Here is a 21,182-nt window from a genome sequence, read left to right as displayed (position 1 = left end):
GCAGTGGCAAAGATTGCTCAGGTTTAATTGGAGGAAACTCGAATGATGATGGTCTTGTACAAATTGCCGAATCGCTAGGCTTATTCCTAGGGCGAGGTCGAGGTCGTTGGCCGAGGGTGATACTCAACAAACAGGGAGCAGTTTGTCCAAAAGGCTTGCCGAAATTTTATTTGTCGAGTAAACGTCGCTCACCGTTTTATAACGAACAAATAGTTAGGGATAATTGAATTCAGGTATTAAATGAGTGAAAGTTCCATCGATTAATTCAAATGTAAACAAATACTCTTTTAACTTCCAGAAATACTTTCTGTTTTACTTTTTGTTGAGGTTCTTGGCAGTATTATAGAATTAAAAACAGTATCCTTTTGTATGAAAAAGCTCGTTAGGTTTTTGTTTGTTTGTGCGTTTGAATGTTTATTTTTATCTCTTATTGGTTCGCTGGTGAAGCTTATTTTCCCTGCGGGACAGGCATGTCACGACGGCGACTGATGAATTAAAGCGCGAAACGTATACGTAAAAGTTTGACTGAGGGGAGTTTTTTCTTTCTTTTTTAAGATGATTCTAGCTAACCAAGAGTTAATTAAGACATCAACTTTTTTAGCGTTAAACTCCTATAAATCAACATAGGTTACGCTTTGCACCCAATGTGGCCATTTTTAAAGCATTTTAGAATACATGGTACGCTGCAGATAATAACATAGGGGTAGTGATGTAAATGATAATGGTAATGATAAATCAATCTGCCGTTGGATTAATTCTTTTGTTTTATCGAAGGGGTGACTGAGGTAGAAAAAATATTTTCAACCATAGGAAAATATCTTTTATTTCTATTTTTGAGATCTGTTTTAAAAAATAAAAACAGCTTAATGATACAGAAATATTTGATGTGGAAAATGTGTGCGTCAATGATGGGATAATCTGTGTTTATAAATTGAGTACTGGTGCGAAAAAATTAAAATTTCGGTTGCTGAATAATGGCCATCTTTTAGTATGGTCTTTAGGGATCAATTCGGGTAAAAAAGTCTTAATTTGCACTTGTCCAGTCATTCCAGTTATTTTTCCGTGTAGTCATCAGCGCTTCCTTCGAAACTAAAGTAAATTCTCTTTTCTATTTTTGTTAGACGCGTGTCTTTAACAAATTACGTGACGGAAATTCTTGTCTTAACTTTGAATTTATTCCTAAAAACTGTAATTAAAAAACAGCTGTAAAAACCTTAACTTTTCTGTGGATTAATTTTCTGCTGCTTACGGGGATAAATTCGATCGGGCAAAGCGTAAAAGTGAAAATGGACCATCAATTTTCAGGTACTTAATGTAGTAGCTTTGCTGCTTTCCCTTCTTCCCTTTGTAGTTAATCATTTTTTCCCTCATGCGGTAAAAATATTTTATTCGTTCTGTGTATCGCAAAATAACTTCATTGCCGCTGCAGATGTCGATCCTGTTGATGATGTTGTGTCTGTTTTGTATTCTAACCGAATATTTATTCTACACCCTCTATCTCTGAAAGGTATAGTTTGTTATACGATCCGTTTTATTTTCTCTACAATGTATTTGCTGCGACTTAGTTTTAGAACAAAAGATAACGAAATGAGTGCAACATGGCACTTCTGTAAAACTGATCAAAATTTAATTTTTCTTCGCGAACATTACCACAATGATGCGTAAATTACTGACGAGAAACAAGCACAACAATCAACTCGTTAAAATGTCCAAATGCACATGGGGATTTAGTTATAAGATCGTAAGACTCAGGAGAAATTCTAAGTGAGAGCCTGTTCTTTGTATTGGTGTTTTGCATTTAAAAACATAACTACAAAAAAAAAAAAGAGGAAAATTTGGCGGTTAGTTTCTAAGAATTTGAAAGTCAAATGACAACTGTATCAGAAACAAGAGGTCAGTTTGTGGACGACGAAATCATATTTGCAGGGTAAGGGAACTTTTCGTAGGAAACCGAAAAACAAACTATGCGACTGGATTTGTTGAAATTTTCCAAACATCCTAAATGCAACACTATATTTCCTGGTCAAAAGGCACAAAACGCCAGGCGGAAACTGAGAAGCAGTTCGTTTGTAATTACATTTTCTCCTTTATAAATATACTTGATAGCTTGAAAAAAATGTTTTCAAATTTAATATGAATTTCAATTCTAAATGCTAAACAGTCTTTCAATATTCAGAGTAGCACTAAATATTAATATGTCATTTCTCATTTTATTGGCAACGTTTGCATCTTTTTCTTCAAGACAATTAAAAGAAAAGCAAAAAAACTTGTATTAACCATGTGCTGATTAGCGAGGAATACACAGTAGTTACCAGATCATAAATGATTCTTGTAGTTTATAAGCGTTCATTTTAAAACTCTACGATAATTATATTTAACAATACCAATACTTTTTCAGGGAAGAAGGTATATTGGGAGAAACGAGATTCAATAATACATTTTTGAAAGCATCGTGCTGAAAGGGAAGGATTTTGGTCCCGATTGACGCGTTGGATCTAACAGAACAGAATATTAAATCTTTTATATTTATTTCCAAAACATCAAACATTCTCAGAATTGGCCAAAGCAAACTTCTTTTCACCATGGATATTACGTCTCTTTACACTGTCATTCCTAATGGCGAAGGCCTTCTGGCCCTTAAACAGTTTTTTGATCAACGTACTGATAAGGAACCTAACTCTGAAACACTACTACGCTTAGCCGATCTAGTTCTCACACTCAATTGTTTTTCATTCGGAAACAACTTCTTCAAACAAATCAATGGTGTAGCCATGGGCACCAAAATGGGACCTAGCTATGCCAATCTTTTTATAGGTTTTGTCGAACATCAATTTTTCAGCCATTACAACGGGTCCAAACCTGAACTCTACGGTCGCTACATCAACGACTGTATCGGCGCTACCTCCTCTACCAGACAGGAGCTCACTCAATTCATAACCACAGTCAATTCTTTTCACCCGGCCCTGAAATATACCTGGGAAATTTCTGACAATTCTTTATCCTTTTAAGACATCAAAGTTTCAATTGAAGGTAACGGTTTATGCACTAGTGTGTATTACAAACCTACAGACTCGCATAATTACTTGTTATGCTCGTCTTCGCGTCCATCTCACGTTAAGAATTCCATACCTTTTTCTCAGTTTCTTAGACTTCGTCGTTTATGTAGTGATGACTCTGATTTCCACCACAAATCAGAGACAATGTACCAGTTTTTCGATAAACGTGTTTACCCTGTTTCTGTCGTTGAAGCGGGTTACCACCGCGCCCAACTTATCGATCGACATTCAGCACTACAAACGTCGCATAAGGAAGATTCCGACCGCATTCCATTCACTCTAACGTTTCACCCTCACAACCACTCGGTTAAATCAATCATTCTTAAAAACTTTAAATTACTTCAAAACGATCCAGAGACAAGCACTATCTTTTCGCAGCCTCCGCTCGTTTCATTCAAACGCGACAAAAAGATAGGCAGTTTTTTGGTCAGAAGTTCTTTTCAGACTAATGACCGACCAGGCACCTTTAAATGCGCTCGTGCACGATGCAAAATGCGTCCTTTCATTCACAACACTCATAAAATATCGGGACCTAAACGATCCATTAAGATCACCGATCACTTCACGTGCACCTCCGCCAATGTAATCTGTTGCATAACTTGCACTTATTGCAAAAAGGTCTACATCGGCGAAACAGACAGAAGACTAGGTGATCGATTCCGAGAACACCTTCGAGACGTGGAAAAGAATGACAAGGACACATCGAAACCAGTCGCTAGACATTTTAATTTACCTAATCATTCTAAGCAATATATGGCAATCTGCGGTCTTTCCTTACACTTAGGTAGCACAGAAAGCCGTAAAACTCTTGAACAAAAGCTCATCTTTCAAACCGGCAGTCTAAATCCCACAGGGATCGACGAACGCTTTTCATTCCACTAATTTATTTGTGTTTTTCTCATTTCCATGTTCCCACCAATAACGTAGCTCCATTTTCTGCCTTTAAAAGCACACACAACCCACAATTCCCCTATTTGCTCCGACGAAGGGCTAACGCTCGAAACGTCAGCTTTTGTAATCGTTACGGTGGCCAATTTACCATTTCAACTTTGTTGATATATCCAAATTTTTAGAATTCGATTGAAAAACAAGTATAAAAGGAATATGAGTCAGTCAGCTCATAAAAGAGAAATTACGTGCAAACATCTGCTGTTATTTGAACAAAAATGGTCATACCACACAATTCTTCTAGAATTTTCCAGAATGATATTTTCAATTTTATGTTGGCGTGATGGCCATGTATTTCGTATTTAATTCAAGACAGGCTTCCTAGTCTTAGGTAATGTACATTGATCAACTTATCTACATTTCTTCAAGTATTGGGAAATTTCCAAGATGGGACCTGCCGAAAACAAACAACATTCTAGCTTTTTTCATCATATTCTATATGTAAAACTAAGTATGAATAAAGCAATTAACAGCATACAATATGGAACATTCTGGGATATTCCGGAACAATGAACATGGGGAGCTAAAGAGTCGACCAAAAACGATTCTATAAGGCCCTGTTTACAAGCAAGGAGGGTAACCCTTGTGCTAGAGTTACCCTAGCAGGCGGGTCAAAGATAGCCCGGGTTTACAAGCAAAATTTCACAGGTAGGGTTACCCTACCACCCGGGACAATTTACCTATGCTTGGTAACCGCACACATCGTTATCAATGTTCAAAGGGTCTGGAAAAAAGTAAAAAGTTGTCCCGGGTAGGCGAGTTATCCCCAGCAGAGCGTTTACAAGGAAGCTAGGGTTACCCTGGCGCTAGGGTAACCCTAGCGCTCAGCTAAGGTTACCAAAGTACTAGGGTAACCTAGTGCTATGGTAACCTTAGTACTATGGTAACCTTAGTACTAGGGTAACCTTAGTACTAGGGTAACCCTAGCTGCCTTGTAAACACGTCGATGAAAAAAACAAGAAATGTGGGAGCGTTAGGGTAACCCTCCTGCCAGGGTAACCCTAGCACTAGGGTCACCCTACCTACTTGTAAACAGAGAGTAAATTAACGTTGAAATCATCAGTACTGTTCATCAATCAGAGAGAACACTATCAATACTTCTCTCTTTTACGCCTCTTGGACAGGTAACTCTTAAAAAGAGCCACAGGACATCGTGATTCACCAGTTGCGAAAACTTTGGGTTGCGCAGATCTGAGCTGAACTCGTAAACTTCCTTGCCGTGTTTTTGTCGGGCTTTCTGCGAAGGTTACAAACTCGTTGCCGTTGTCGTATTTATTGAGTTTGAAATCCTCCACACTCATTGTGTAGTGCTCTTGGCAGCCACGCAAGTCGAAATGCTGTGAGAGCAGCCACCACATCGCATTCAGGAGTGACCGTGGAGATGAATTTCCAAGCTGCCCGCTTTCCCACAAAGCTTCTTTTTCCTCTCTGGCTAGGCCTCTTGACGAATTTGGTAATTTTCCTTTACCTTCATTTCTTAGCTTACGCGCCTATCCCACAAGAACTTTTCGGGAACTGAAAAATTCTCTGTCCTTTATAATTTAAAAAGAACAACCTTTTTTCTTTCAAATGGCGGTCAAGTGCTGCTTGCATCACTTTCAGGGACCCAGGTTCGTAATCGGTTCCGTCTTGTTTACAAATGGAGTCGTAAAATCGCTCGTGTACTTTATCCAACTGCTCGGGAAGAATCATTTCCAGGTTTTTATTAAGGCTATTTTCGTCACACCACTTCTCAAAAACTCGCACCCAGTTAATTGTGCTCTTTCGCGTATTTAAATTTTCGGCCGCTTCTTTTAATTTCGTAACTTCTTTAAGGGTCACCGTCTTAAATCTCGACGTCCTCTTGGCTCTGATCGAGATACAAGAGATGTTACCATTGAAATTATATAGTTTCACATGTGAAACTAAAAATTAACGCTTAAATTTCGCGCCAAAATTGAGGAGTAATTTGTCACCTATGATATTATGGTATAAATATTTAATGCTTGATACATTAGAATATGCCTGCCATTCATGACGGAACTGATAGAATAAAACGCTATTAAGTATTATTAAATAAAAATATTATTTAATATTATTAAATAAAAAAAAGTTCCATGGATTAGTTCAAATGTAAACTAATACTAAACGTTTTCAGTTTCTGAGTTACTTTTTGCAAAGGATGAAAATTAAGTACAAGCGTTTTTTAGGCTGCGTGTGTACCACTTTGATGACGAAAAATCAGCTACCACAGGTTATTTATAGACTTGAGGTCGTAGTTAATGTCTGCCTAAAAATACTGCCCGGAAAAATAAAAAAAAAAAAACGGAATTCGAAACGCGCATAATCATACCGGAGGTCAAGAGGCGTATAACTTCATTGCTGTTAGAGATTTTGATGCTGTTGATGAATACCTGTTTGTTCTGCATTCCAACAAAGCTTAATACAATATTTATTCTTTAGTATTTTAGCCCCGAAGCGCATAATCTGTTATTAGATCCGTCTTGTTACTTCAGTTTCTATAAAATCACAGAAAAGTCTACTTCATTATGTATTTCTCAGTGGTTTTCATATCAAAGAACGTGAGATGAGTGAAACTTAACGCTTCTGATCGAGATCTAGGTTCTCTCCATAAATACTGCTGCATTCATATTAGCAAAACGCTGACGAGAATCAACAACAAGAATCCCCTCCCTACAGTGTCGAAATTATTGGACAAACACATATGGATCAGGTTTCTGATCATCGGATCTAAATTGGCATAGTCAGCACAATGGGTTTCTATTTGGAAATAGTATTTTACATCCAAAGCGTAAATTTCTCGAAGAAATATAAATCACCAGCTTGTTTTTGAAACTTGAATTTGAAAGTGAGATGATAACAGGGCAGTAACAAAAAAGTTTGAAAGGTTGTGTGACTTGAAATCTTCTCCCGCTGTTTGAACTCAGAGATACATGTATAATAAATATTTTACCCCTTTTTTTTCGGTAAGTAAGAGGTGTACTTTTCATTCTATTCTTTTTGTCGACGACAAGTCTCTTTCCCCAGGCTCGATTAATTTCAAAAACAAAAACAAAACAAAAAAACATATAATAAGCTTGATAGGACATGCTTTGCAGAAAAGAAGACATTGAAATAATCACTAATCATTGCAGTTTACATTTTTGCATCGTTCACCCCTCAATGACTATTCACGAAAACACTTGTGTCGAAAATGGATCTTATTTTGTTTTGTTTAATCTTATGTTATTTTTTTTCTAGTTTTGGGTTAGGCTTTTTTCCAAAAAAAAAATGGTCTTGTTCATATACATACGATAGTTGAACACTTAAAACATTTTAAAGTTGCGCTTCGCAAACGAGAAAAATCAACATTTTCAGAATTGAAACGAAGAAGCAAGAGCAGCACAGATGGGAAAAAGTCAGTCACATGACAGAATAGAATATACGTGCAAACACCTTTTTTTCTTTGAGCAAAAGTAGTTGTTTCTTAATATTCTCTTAGAGTCCTCCTGTGTAATTTTTTTCAATTTTTCGGTGGCATATTGATAGTGAGTTTCGTTATAAATTCAAGATAAGTAAAGCTAATTTGAATATTGGACATCTTTAGGCAGCAATTTATAAGCAAGACACAACGTCAGTTTCTTCGGGAATTAAGACCAACCCAAGATTTCGCTCTAAACTTGAATATCTTGGTTATTAAAATATCATAACTAATAAACAAAGTCGATCTTGAGCTATTACATCTATGTGTCCTACAAAATTCGTAGTGCGTATATAATTAAATTGAAAAGGCGTCAGTCAAAAATTATTCGGAAGTTTAAGACTACCCAAAATTTCGGTCTTAAGTTAAATATGTTGAAAAACCTATAAATGTTAAATTTCTTACAGAGACGAACATAGGTAATCAAGGAGGCAGCCATTCCTTACATTTTAACCTGTTGTAAGGATACAACTTTTGCTTTTAGAGGACATAATTATCTTTAGCCGTGTACGATTGATTTTTACAACAGGCAAAAAGTCTAGTCATAACTGAGTAGCTTTTTATTCATTTATTTATTATATTTTCGTGTTTTAGCAAAAGTCGATTCATTTCGATAAAGCATGTACCTTTTGACGTCATTTGCTCCACAAGAGTAATGCAGCTTGCCAGTAAGCCCTCATTATCAGCTCTTTGCCCTCGGGAAAGTATCAGGCCTTGAGCGTCGTGAGCGGGCAAAAGAACTGCGAGAGGTCTAGCACTAATTAGGGCCAGACCCCTAACAAACCTCATCCATTATTCTCTGCTTATCACAAGTATTGAGGCAACTAACACAGTCCTCGCAAACCTTTGGATTGCTTAACTCAAATGATAGAATAAATTCATGCTTAAGTAAACAAAGACAAACAAATATGTTAGTTATTAGCAAAGAGAAATAATGACTACTTTTAAAAGTCAACTTTCCAGCTCAAAAAACAAGTGCATTTCTTTACTTTTTTTTTAGCTTCTAGTTTTCGACTTCGATGGAAAAAATGTAAATGATTTATAGGACTGATAGCGACAAATGCATTAACATCGCAATAAATTTTCTCAAAAGCTCGTGTATAAAAACGTTTAAGCGACTCAGATAAAAAAAAATCTTTCTGTTTTAAAGCCGGAGAAAAAAATAAAAAATTCCCTAACTTTACTTCCACAGCAAACAGACTGAAACACATCATGATGGTACCTTATATGACTAAGTGGAGTTTCATCCTCGTTTTCTGTAAGCAATGCAGCTTTACACAACTGTTGTTTAAAGCGGTTACTTATTAGGACGAACATTAAAATTTGTTGTTGACGGGTTGGGAGAGGGGCCAAGTGGGTTGCGTAGAGGGGGGAAGGAAATGGAAATAATATGTGTGACATTCAGCTAGGGAGGGGAGAGGAGACGGGGGAGGCCAGATAAAGCCTCTTTCTTGCCTCACACAACCACCTTTGCTCGGGGTGAGAAGGAACGAACAGAGGAAAGAAAGGGGGTGAGGTGGCATGGAAATTGGGGTGATTCAATGGAGCATAGAGCGATGGGGAAAATAAAAAAAATTGTCTGCTGTTTAATTTTCATCATGACCAGCGTTTTTTCACTGACTCATTCGAGTGCTCAACAATTACATAATATGAGATGACGCATTTGAGACTTAAATCAGTCACGGATTTGAAGGTTAGAATAGGAGACTCCAGCCCAGACAGACTTAGATACTTTAAAACGGCAACTAACTTTTGAATTACCTTCCATTTCATTATTTTTGGTCAATGAAATTGTTCAATTTTAGGATTAATTCTATATCAAATTTTAATAAGGCCACATCCTCTAAGTACTCCGAATAAATAAAATCGTGATCGGCAGGAGATATGCTCCTCTTGCTCCACTGAGGAATATACATTCGATGCAGTAAGTTCTGATTTGTGGAGTAGTGATCAGATCAGGTCTAACGTGGTCATTTTTCTATAACATATAATTGACTTGTTGCAGTTTTGTTGAAACATCCTCAACGAACACAAGGACAGGACGGGGTCCATGGCAGTTCTTCAGGTAGATTTTTTTAATTAGTCTCATATTACGTGCTTTGTTTTTCGGTTTTATTTGCGTATCGTATATTTTGTGTCGGCTGGTAATTTTCCTTCTGTCCCGCGTCTGTTTACATTAAAAATATTTGCTACGTATTTCGTTCAGTCGCAATCGTCTTTTTCATTTCGATCCGTTTTATCTCGGTTCGTCTTGTTTTGCTTCATTTTGCTTTGAATGGTTTAAATAAAGCCGGTACTTTAAAGACCAAAGTGACTTCACTCTCTGTATTGCTAGTTTTTTAAGTTTAAAACACATTTGAAGGATTTCGGAAATTTAATCCTTTAGCTACCATAATTGATTAACAAGTAACCTCTCCCTATGATATCCATATATTATCCAGTAAACAGGTGATGAGAATACTCAAACTAATCAGGAAGGAGTTGTTACCAATTTACAAGGAAATGTGTAGCAGCTAGAGGGGAGAATGAGCAATCTGTAGCCTTTCGAGTTCATCTTCTGCATTTCATGCAGTTTTGCCGTTATTCTCGGTCACGAGTTATCTACTTGCTTTTTTTGTTTGCTTTTTTTTGTTGTTTTCTGTTTTCGATTATTTAAATATCAAAGGTTTTCGTCTTGCTTCGTAGACTATTTTCCTAAAATTGCAATCTTCTTGCTCAAGCAAGCTATTTTCCCTTTGCGATGGAAAATTTGTTGCAACATATTCCAATTTTTAAAATCCAAATACGAGTAATAATAATCATCATCATCATCATAACCACCACCATCATCATCATCATCATAATGTGCATTTCAGAAGCCCATATTTCCATATTTCTAATCTTTAGAGTGCCCAGGCCCTTGTGAGTGCCGTCCTTGGTGGCGAGAAGACAAACTGCTGGAGGTGGATTGCTCTAGAAAAGAATTAGTGTCGTTCCCATGGAAGATTCCAGTCACCACAGGCTTTCTGTGAGTAGAAATATCCCTTAAAATATGTGAATAGAAAACATAGGCTCGTAAACATGTGATTGATTGTCAATAGGATGGAGACTACGGCACGTTGCATAGTGCTATCTAGAGAGATCTAATCATAATGAACACTCCAGTTGAAACGAAGGTTGCCAGTGGGTAAAGCTGGAATGAGATATCCTTCTTGACGCATAAAGCTTTGTTTAAATAACATAGACTGCTAGGTCTAACTCAGGTCGTTTGGCTGTTTGGGGAAGACGATTACAAAATGGTCAATAAGCTTTTGATAAAATTTTAAAATAGTTTGTAATACATTGGATTTTTAATCAAAATTACGTATCTAATTTGAAGTCAACAATTTTTTTTTTCTTGGAAGTTTAGGAATTACAAGCATATTTTTTGATAAACAAAGGGAACAAATGGTGCACTTATCACGAACAAATCATTGCGGCCTGTACATTATCTTGCAAGAGACAAGGACTTCATATTTGATTATAGTCTTAACTTTTGATTTGAAATGGTGTAATATTTCCATAAACTGTCGTTTATGAAAAGGGTAACTGAATGTATTCATGTTGAAATTTGCCTGGTATTTTTTGTTATCAAAACCATATTTCCCATAAGCGCGCTTTTGACATGTCACGGTACACGCCTTGTCGGCTCTAACTAACCATTCATCCAGAATGATTGATCAGAGTCTACATTCTTTCCATAATGCTGTCGTATCTTAATTTTTTTTTCACTCGTTCTTTTCTAATACTAAAACGAATTCAAAGATCCTTCCGACGGCCAAAACGGCTTAAATCAAATGAATGTGCATCGCTTTAAAACTGGAGCTGAATAAAAATCCAACTCTAAGCAATTTACACAGCCATACCTGAGTATTTACACGAAATACAACAATTTTGAAATCCAAGAAACGAGTCTTTAAGTGAGTTTGAATTTCAGCTCATCGACAAGCTGTTGACATTTCGAACAAGTCATGGAACAGAGCAGAAGAAGTCATCGATAAAACTTTGGTTTAAATAATCTGACCTTCATTTCTCGTTCGGAGTGTGCGAGTTACATACCAACGGAAGAAGTATACTGGTCAATTTTTAAACTTTCAAGTTCACTTTAAGGTGTTGTACACATTCAAAAATTAATACTTTGCTGTGCGGTAGCAAACAGAGGACTTCAACGATGAGGTTTGGAGACTAAATTAAAGTCCTGATCCTAGCAGAGAATAGAAACCTTTCGAGCCACTGACCATAAATATCGAGAATCCACCGACAGTTGCAAAATTTCGTAACTCGTTTTATATTTTATAAAGGACCCATTTGATGAACCTTTTTCGAAGATTTTATCAAAAAGTTTTATCGTACTTCTTTTCCTCCAAATAATCGAAAAGTTCAAAATACGCCCAAATGGCCGTTGTTGTCCCGCCCTAAAAGCTATGAAAAATTAGGCAGCTTCGGCAACTTCGTACGCTACAACGCGATGCAACACCGCTTTAAATTTTGTATGCTAGCAGATGATCCTTTTATCTCTCGAAAAATATTAACTTCTTGTTCTGTTGTTACGTTTAAGTCTGAATAATAACCCGTTGGAATAAAGTACTTCGCGTCCCTTTCGCGGAGGTAAAATAAAATATGCAAAGTTTGCCTTATACAACTTTCGACTAATTCTTTCAAGCAAAATATAATACAGATTGTATTTCCTGTCACTACCTAAGATATAGGCCCGAACGTAGCATGTGAATATGTGCCTGCACAAAGGAACAGGTTTCTTTAATCTTCAACAATATATAAAGACACTTTATGTGATTATTCCAACATTTCTTGTTTATTTACCCAACCCTTATCATCTTGTCAGAGTCGCCCGGCTTGTTACGAAAACTATAGTACATGTCAATGTATATTGTAAAGCTCATTATATTACGAAGAGATTGTAATATTACGATTATAGGTGATGAGAGGAGGAAGAAAAAGCATTTAAAAAATATATATCTAAAAATATATGTTTATATAAATAAATTGATAAAAAAAAAAAAAAAAAAAACAGTGTACGAGGTGCCGAAATGGACAAAAATGCCGTTTAGCAATTTTTCTTTCCAATTACATAAATATGTTCTAAACTCAAGATTTTTGTCGTCAGTTTACTTATTAGATACTACCTTAGTGAAATATTTATGCTCTTTTTCGCATTTATTTTCTAAACTCTTCAGTTGCATTCTAATTGCAAAGAAAATGCGTTACAAGTACAGAAATATTATTCTAATTGAAAAGTATGTTAGATGTTCTAATATTCTTATTACATTCTATTTTAAAATATAAAGTACTCTAATAATGTTCTTTTCATGCCAAGTTTGAAAAACTTTGCTCATAAGAATGATAAATTATCCTATCCTCAGTCAGAAAATACATGGCAATTGCAAAAAATACGTGTAATTAGTATGCGAATTATTCTCAGTTAAATTGTTTCGTGGTAATTCAAACACGCTTCTAATTAACATGCAAATCTACGCTACACAAAGCGGTGTTGGGCAAGGGAATCACGGACGCCGATGTAATTGACATTTCCCCCTTTTTGCGCTAATCTTAAAGCTATGAATTGAAGACTATCTAGAAAAGCTACGATATGCCTTTATACCGTCGAGAAAGAGGCGACATAGAATTATCTAAAGATATTCTTAGAAAATACCCAAGCAGTTCTCGGTCAAATTGCTAGCCTCAGTCAACAATGGGAGACCCAGAATACAAAGCTGGAAGACTTAGAAAACGCTGTTGATCGAATGACCGAGATCTGTACAACGTTTGGCGATCTTCATCAGAGTGTACCCACTAACAGCGCTGCAAATAGTTCAGTTGTTGGCCTGACGAGTATTTTAGACGATATACGAACACATCATCTTTGTACGAGACTCAAAGGTTTAAATACAGAGCCTGCCTGTTCTTGTGAATGCCAATGCCCAGTGAGCAGCAGTGGCGAAAAAGCTCACCTTCGCTGGGCTAGCATTGCTAGATTACTGGGAATTTCTGATCATGAGAGAACTCTTAGAAGACGAAGAGAGGAATTTGGAATCTGTTCGGAGTTCAATGTTTGAGTGACAGGTGATTTGCAGTCAAAACAGAACGCAGGGTTATCGGAACAGCAACAAGAAGATTTATTTCAAAATGAACGTAGTTTTCACTTGATAAACTTTTCACTAGCCCGTAACTCAGTAAACTTTCACGGCCTCCGCCAACTTCGATCAACTTGAAAATACACACGGCCTCCGCCAACTTCAATAAACTTGTGAAAGGTAGTCTGGAAATTAAACCCGGAATTAATCCCGCCGGAATTTTTCAACGTCTGTTTTTTTTTTCAGTCCAAAACGACTCCGATGATTTTCCGAAGAGTATATGAGCTCCGAAAATGCTCAGATGATTAACCCAAAGATTATTCGATGGTTTCCAAAGTTACCCAGAGAGTCCTGAACTTTTGAAGGCTTGTTTTTTTCAATTAAAATTAATAAATAAATGAAACTGTGAATTTATATTGCGCAGTTTCCATGACGGGATAATCAACTGCGCATTACAACAATGCATGGAATAAATACTAATTGCATCATTACAACAATGCATAAAATAAATACTAATTACATCATTACAACAATGCTTTGTAATAGATACCAGTTACATTATGTGTAGTATAAAATGTTAAAAGCTGAGCTAACTAAGAATAAAAAACCCTTACTAAAAAAATGCGTCTTTAAGAGTTTTTTAAAAGTGTCGACAGACTTAGCCATTCTAATTTCCGAAGGTTGATCATTCCAGAGTTTCGGCGCCGAAGCAACGATAGCACGGTCGCCTAGGGTTTCTAAAGTTGTTAAATTCGGGTAAGACAGTAGTATTCCGTCATTAGAACGCAGTCCATATCTTGAATTTAAAGGCTTCATTTTGAAAAGATCATCGATATAGGACGGTGCAGATTTGCGAATGGCTTTGAAAGTTAAAAGCAGAACCTTAAAATTAATACGAAATGAGACAGGAAGCCAATGCAGCTGATGGAGTACCGGTGTAATGTGGCAAAATTTGCCCTGCATAACAACAAGTCTGGCGGCTGCGTTTTGATTTCTCTGCAATTTGTCAATACGGCACTTGGACACATCGTAATATAGACTATTACAGCAGTAATAGCAGTAATATTACAGTATTAGTAGTCTATTCGGCTACTAATAAAGGAGTGAATAGTTCTTCTTTTTTCTTTTTTCAAGTCTTTTTGGAAGAGTGTACGAGTGTACTTCGAGGATTAACCGACAACTATCCGAAGGTCTCCGAGGTTACCCGGATATTATTCGATGGTTTCCGGATGGTTTCCGGATTCGATGATTACCCGGAGAGCCCTGAATTTTTGAAGGCTTGTTTTTTAACCCCGAGTTCTAGTAGCGCGAAAGCACGTTTTAGGAGGACAATTTCAACCTTGAGAACGATTCATTTGTTCGTATTCCAGCTTTCGTAAACCTTTTTCCTCGTTTACTGAGGATCTAACCCTAACGATCTGATCTCAATCTGCAGAGTCGACTGAGTTTAACTGTTTTATTCTTTGCAGGTATTCACCCTGTTACAACGGGTGTGCAAAGAGCTACTCTGACAACTAAACGGAAAGAACGCCTTTTTGATACTTGATTCTAAACAATCTGATTGGTTGATGCTAGCCACTAATGACATGACCAGGCAAGGTTTAAGGTCATGTCCATCGCAGAGAACAATGAAGTTAACATGTCTGATCTAATTAAGAGAGTGATTTCTAAAACTGACAAATATATCCGCTACGTCACTCTTTCCGATCACGTTCATTGCAATTTGAACCAAAATCAACGAATATGGTATTTCCGCGTAACGCAATCACAATTGTAACTATTAGTTTCCAACGCAGCCTACCCAATTATGTATCAATGTAAAATGGGGTCGACAGGCCTACACGACTCCCCAGCGCGCGTTTAGAATAGCCTATTCAAAGTTTGGCCCTCACGAGTATGTCTTTGAGCGACCGTCCTCTTTTGTAAGATACGAGGGGCAGATTTTTTTTATATTTCGCTCAGTAGTGATTGTGTTTCTCTTAAATGCCAGTTTCTCATGAGAATTTACTTTAGGTTTGGCCCTGATGGTTGGTATCATGTAACAAAAGGCAAGATTCATTGGTTCGTCTTCTGTTTCTGTTGAAGAACTAGTTTCTTGTTTTTGAAATACACCTCTGAGAGGGTTGTGTTAATGAGGTCCTCTGGGTAGCCTCTCTTTAGCAAATGCGCTTTGAAATTTGCAATTTTCTCCTCAAATATTGTTTGAGAGGAGTTTGCACTGAGAAGTCTAGGGGCCTCCCCTTTTATGAAGCCTTTTTTAACTCCTTGTGGGTGACACGAACAATAATGTGTATACTGAAATGTCTAAGTTTGTTTAAAATGAGTACGCACATCAAGGATTGCGTCTTTTTCGAATCGTTCGCCTTTGTAGAGGTAGGTGTTCAGGAATGTTGTTTCCTTATCGGAAATTTTAGGCGTAAATTTTATTGTTGGATGATGATTGTTTGCTTTTTCGATGAAGCGCTCTATTGTTGCTTTGTTTGTACTCCTTAGCGAGAAGATGTCGTCAATGTATAACGTTTCCAAACAAACGGTTTGAAAAGGCTTTTGTCAAGGATTTATGTCTCTACCTTGTTCATGAAAATATTAGAAAAGGCGACTGCCATTTGCGTGCCCATGGCCGTACCATGTGTTTAAAGGTAGTGCTTTCCATTAAACTGGAAAGAATTCTCTTGGAGAATTAGCCTAGGCACTAGTTTTAGTCGTTGTGTAGGGATAGGAGTTCCGTTTCTGTAGAATACTTCGCATGCTCTGCATAATGTGTCTATTCCCTCTTCTTGTGGTATATTTGTGTATAAGCTCGTAACGTCCATTGAAACAACTATTACGTTCTCCGGGACTTTCCTATTTCCTATGAAATTGACAAAGTCTGTAGTATCCTTAAGATACGACTTTTGTTTTTGTGCTATCGCCTGAAGGAGTTTGTCGGCAAATGATGACAGTTTCTCTGTAGGACCATCACACCCTGACACTATCGGTCTGCTGACCGGGGAAGGTTTGTGTATTTTTGTTAGGGTGTAGAATTCTGGAATTCGAGGCGGATTTGGGGTTTGACGAAGCCATTTTATAGTCATTACGTCCATATGATTACCGTTGTAGAGGTCTGCAATAAGTTCTCTGACCTTCTGGTCCGTCTCTTTAACCATGGGTGATGCAAGAGGCCTGTAGTTTTCTTTGTTATCTAGTAGAGTTTGGCCTTCTAAAAATTTTGTCGCGTTTGTTCATGACTACGGCTGTTGTTCCTTTGTCGGCCTTTTTGAGGTTTATCTCAGAGTCGCGTTTCAAGGTCCTGAGCGCTTTGCGTTCGACCGGAAGCAAATGATCTTTTGGCTTTGTTATTTCTATTTCTAAAAGGTCACTTTTAACCTCTTCTAAATAGCTTTCAAGGGCGACTGATTTTTGTATTGGTGGTAGCCATGCAGATTTGAAGTGGCAGGGATGGGTTTTTTTGTCCTCCTCTCGGAATATGTCAATCAGACGCATTCTCCTTGCGAACTGATAAAAGTCACGCAATAGTTGTTGTCTGTCCTGTTTTTGTTTTGTCACGGGTGTTGGAATGAATTTAAGCCCTTTTGCCATTAAATAAGCTGGTCGTTTGTAAGTTCTTTATTTGAGAGGTTTTTTATGTGCGTTTTGTTCGCCTCTATTTTGATAATTGAACGTGTTTGGCGTCTGACTTCTCTGCGCTCCCTGCGCTTGTTAGTTGCTAGCCGCTTGGCTTTTGAGATTCGTTTTTTGACCCATGTTTGTATTGGGAGTCAGAATACACGTGTGTACTTTTCAAACTCTTTATTCTCCACTGTTTCTAATCTTTTCATCATACAGCCCAACTAAGCAATTTCTTCCTGTAGATTAACAGCTATGTTTTTGACTGTCTCGATCGTTACATTGTCTTGATTGCTTTCAGCTTGCGCCACGCGCGCTGATTCGATCGTACTGCAGTTCTTAGTGTTCAGTGTTCCGGCCGTTTTGGCTCGTTTTCTTTTCGTTATTTCGGTCTTAAAACCACCGATTTCATGTTCATGGAAGCACATGATCGCCTTTACTGTTTCTTGCTCCGCGTTGTTACGGATTTGCTTTTTTGATCTCTTTTTTGAAATCCTCGTCCGCTCTTATTTTGGCCCTTGCCCTATAATGTAGGGGTTCTGGGCAAGTTCCTTTTCCTATGTCTATATTCTTATATCTATGTCTATATTCTATATCCTTTTTCCATATCCGGAGCTTGTACGCTCTTCGAAAAGGTAAGCTGGAAGGATCAATGTTACTATAGGTAGTGTCGGCCGACATGGCGACCGACATGGAGACCGACATGGCGACAGACATGTCGGTCGACAGTCGGTCGACAGTCGGTCGAAAGTCGGTCGATAGTCCGACAGAAAACCTGCAAGGTCTGTTGAGGAGGACCGAGAAAGGCCTGTCTCTAACGGAAGAGCTTATCACTTTTGTTAAGCACTGCTTTCCCGGAATTGAAATTGAATAAATGGCAGACTGACTTAGGCATTGTTATATTTTCTTTGTACTCTTGTAATGAATGATCGAGATCTCGATTGTAGGGCCGCTGGCCATATTAACCTATAATTTGACGAATGATTTGCTGTTTGTTATTTAGTTTCACGGCCGTTAAAAATAGATAAGTTAATAATTAAAGATAAACAAAAGATAAAGTTTAAAAAATAGATTAAAAAAATTAAGCTGGGGGTTCGATTGATCTTCGAGGATCTCCAGGTAACTTCGGAGACCCTTAGATATTTATCGTTTAATCCTCGGAGTACACATTCGGAGCTCGTACACTCTTGGGAAAATTCTTGAAAAAAGAAGAAAGAAGAATTGAAAAAACGATCCTTCAAAATATCAGAGCTCTCCGGGTAACTTGGGAAACCATTGAATAATCTACGGGTTAATCATCTGAGTATTTTTGGAGTTCGTACACTCTTCGGAAAATCATCGGAGCCGTTTTAAATAAAAAAAAAAACAGGCGTTGAAAAATTCCTGCAAGATTCTGGCGGAATTCCGGCGGAGTTCCGGATTCCAGATTTTCCAGACTATCATTGAGAAATACTTACTGCCTCCACCAACTTCGATAAACTTGAAAATACTCACGGCCTCCGCTAAAATTAATAAACTTGAAAATACTCACGGCCTCCGCCAAATTCAACAAACACTGCCTCGAAATAATGAGGTAAATAGACTGAATTATTTGCAGCGCTGTAAGTGGGTACACTCTGTGGAAGAACGCCAAACGTTGTACAGATCTCGCTCACTCTATCAACAGCGTTTTCTAAGTCGTCCAGGTCTGTATTCTGGGTCTCCCATTGTACTGAAGCTAGCAATTTGACCAAGAACTGCTTGAGTATTTTCTAAGAATCTCTCTAGCTATCTCTATGTCGCCTCTTCCTCGACGGTATAAAGGCATATCGTAGCTTTTCTAGATAGGCTTCAATTCAAAGCTTTCAAATTAGCACAAAAAGAGGAAATGTCAATTACATCGGCGTCCGTGATTCCCTTGCCCAAAACCGCTTTGTGTAGCATAAATTTGCATGTTAACTAGAAGCGTGTTCTAATTAGTACGAAAAAGTTCAACCGAGAATAATTCGCATACTAATTAGAACGTATTTTTTGCAATTGGCATGTATTTTCTGACTGAAAATAGGGTAATTTATCATTCTAATGTACAGAGTTTTTCTCAAACTTTGCATGAAAAGCACATTATTAGAATACTTTATTTTTTAAAATAGAATATAATAAGAACATTAGAACATCTAAAACATTTCAATTAGAATCATTTTTTTCTGTACTTGTAACGCATTTTCTTTGCAATTAGAATGCAACTGAAGAGTTTAGAAAATAAATGCGAAAAAGAGTATAAATATTTCACTAAGTTAGCATCTAATATGTAAACTGAGGACAAAAATCTTGAGTTTAAAACATATTTATGTAATTGGAAAGAAAAATTGCTAAACGGCATTTTTGTCCATTTGGGAGCCTCATATTTTTGTCCACTTTGGCGCCTCATACCCAGTGTGCCTCATTTAGTTTATTCCCAAATTATAGTTTTGTATCCTCTCCGGGGACTTTAGATGTCAAACCAAAAAGATAACAAGACTTCTTGGACAACATTAGTTTGATAACGTGCATACTTTAGTCCCTTATGACAGTAGGTTAAAAAAAAAATACAACTTTTTCAAGCATACTTTATTTCTGAATTTTGTTGTCGAAAACCATGCAATTGATCCAACATTTAATTTATTTTTGGTAGGAACTTGTATAACAACAAGTTGAAGAAATTACCATCAGACATTTTCAGTAACAATACCCAGCTGCAGTGGCTGTAAGTTTGGAGCCTTTTATATTTGTGCAAGGAACGCGTCTAATTCATATCGCATTTGTGAGAATACTGGGAGATAAGGGCAACAATTTATTAGCTACAAACAAAAGCAATAATTGTAATGATTTCTTAAAAATTGAGGAAGGGGGAGGGGTGCGTGAAATGCAAAGCCAACTAAAGCCAACTGCCTCGAATGATCCAACTGCCTCAAATGACTGAGTTGCCTCAAAGGACCAAAGTGGTTCCAGTGACCTGTTTCAGATGACCCAGTCATTTCAAATGACATTTACTTTCTTCAACAGCAGAACCTGACATGTGGCCATTAGCGAAAATGACCCAATAAATGCAAGTGACCCAACTGCCTGGCGGAAATGACCCAATCATGGTCAATATTCTGTGGATCTCCCGGTCCAAATCCGCCCTCTAAGCGGATTTGGACCCCCAACAAAACTGAGTGAAAACATCATCCCTTACATACCTGAGCGAAAGCGCTGAGGATTAAAGTCTAGGGTTTAGGGTTAAGATTAGGGTCTAGGGTTTAGGATTAGGGTTAGGGTCTAGGGTTTTGGGTTAGATTTCACGTCGGTTCGTGTGTAGTGTTTTATACGCATATCATTTTAAAAAATAATGGTACAAAAAAGTACCATGGGAACAAAATTATCTAAGATGGTGGAGGGATTAACTCCAACACACTCTTGTCGTAGACGTAATGTTTACTGTCACACAATACAGGGAAAAGAGAATAGTCCCTATATTACGCATTTGGGTATCGTGGGTTATACATACTAATCTAACTGACTAAGAGTGTGAGCAGAAGTTGTATTTATAAGAGTCCCAAAAGGTTTTTGCACGCATGTGGTACACGTTATTCAGGACGCATGACTTTTACGTTTAAAAAATGAGTGTCGTTGAAAACGCAAGTTTGGTAAACAAGAATAGACATGCAAGATTTTTGCATATTTCACAAAAGACGGTTATTTGTCACACAACACGTTGTCATACAAGGTCTTTAGAGTGAAGAACTTGAAAATAATAAGAGCACTCTAGAAACCAAAGTACTAGACGAAATATGAGTGTTTCTTATGAATGATACACAGTATCACGCAACTACCCATACCATAGGACAATAGAGTATCCACACTTGAAAACTAGAAGGAAATGTATGAGAGATGTAGGAATTAAAAGCGTTGAATAAATCCTGGTTTAGGGTTAAATTGCGTAGGTTATAGGGGCGTGATTTTTCATAATTTGAAAAAATTAAGGTCATCTAAGATGGTGTAAAA

The 21,182-nt window shown here is 37.3% G+C and overlaps 1 protein-coding gene and 1 pseudogene across 1 annotated transcript; one reads left to right on the top strand and one right to left on the bottom strand.

The window, feature by feature from the left end:
• The first annotated feature begins 770 nt into the window (after positions 1 to 770).
• On the top strand, positions 771 to 19,960 carry LOC148737886 (leucine-rich repeat and transmembrane domain-containing protein 2-like). The gene is made up of 5 exons (XM_088747223.1): positions 771 to 1,305; positions 8,657 to 8,722; positions 9,470 to 9,529; positions 10,351 to 10,471; positions 19,831 to 19,960. The coding sequence occupies exons 1-5, from the start codon at positions 1,287 to 1,289 to the stop codon at positions 19,904 to 19,906; spliced, it is 342 nt and encodes a 113-aa protein (XP_088603349.1). The 5' UTR covers positions 771 to 1,286; the 3' UTR covers positions 19,907 to 19,960.
• LOC148737887 (uncharacterized) lies at positions 15,414 to 17,057 on the bottom strand (annotated as a pseudogene).
• Positions 19,961 to 21,182: the final 1,222 nt, after the last annotated feature.

The sequence above is a fragment of the Stylophora pistillata genome, chromosome 2 (assembly GCF_964205215.1).
Source record: "Stylophora pistillata chromosome 2, jaStyPist1.2, whole genome shotgun sequence".
NCBI classification, from domain to species: Eukaryota; Metazoa; Cnidaria; class Anthozoa; order Scleractinia; family Pocilloporidae; genus Stylophora; species Stylophora pistillata.
Note: the sequence above shows the minus strand (reverse complement) of the source record. Positions and strands in the feature narration are given on the sequence as shown.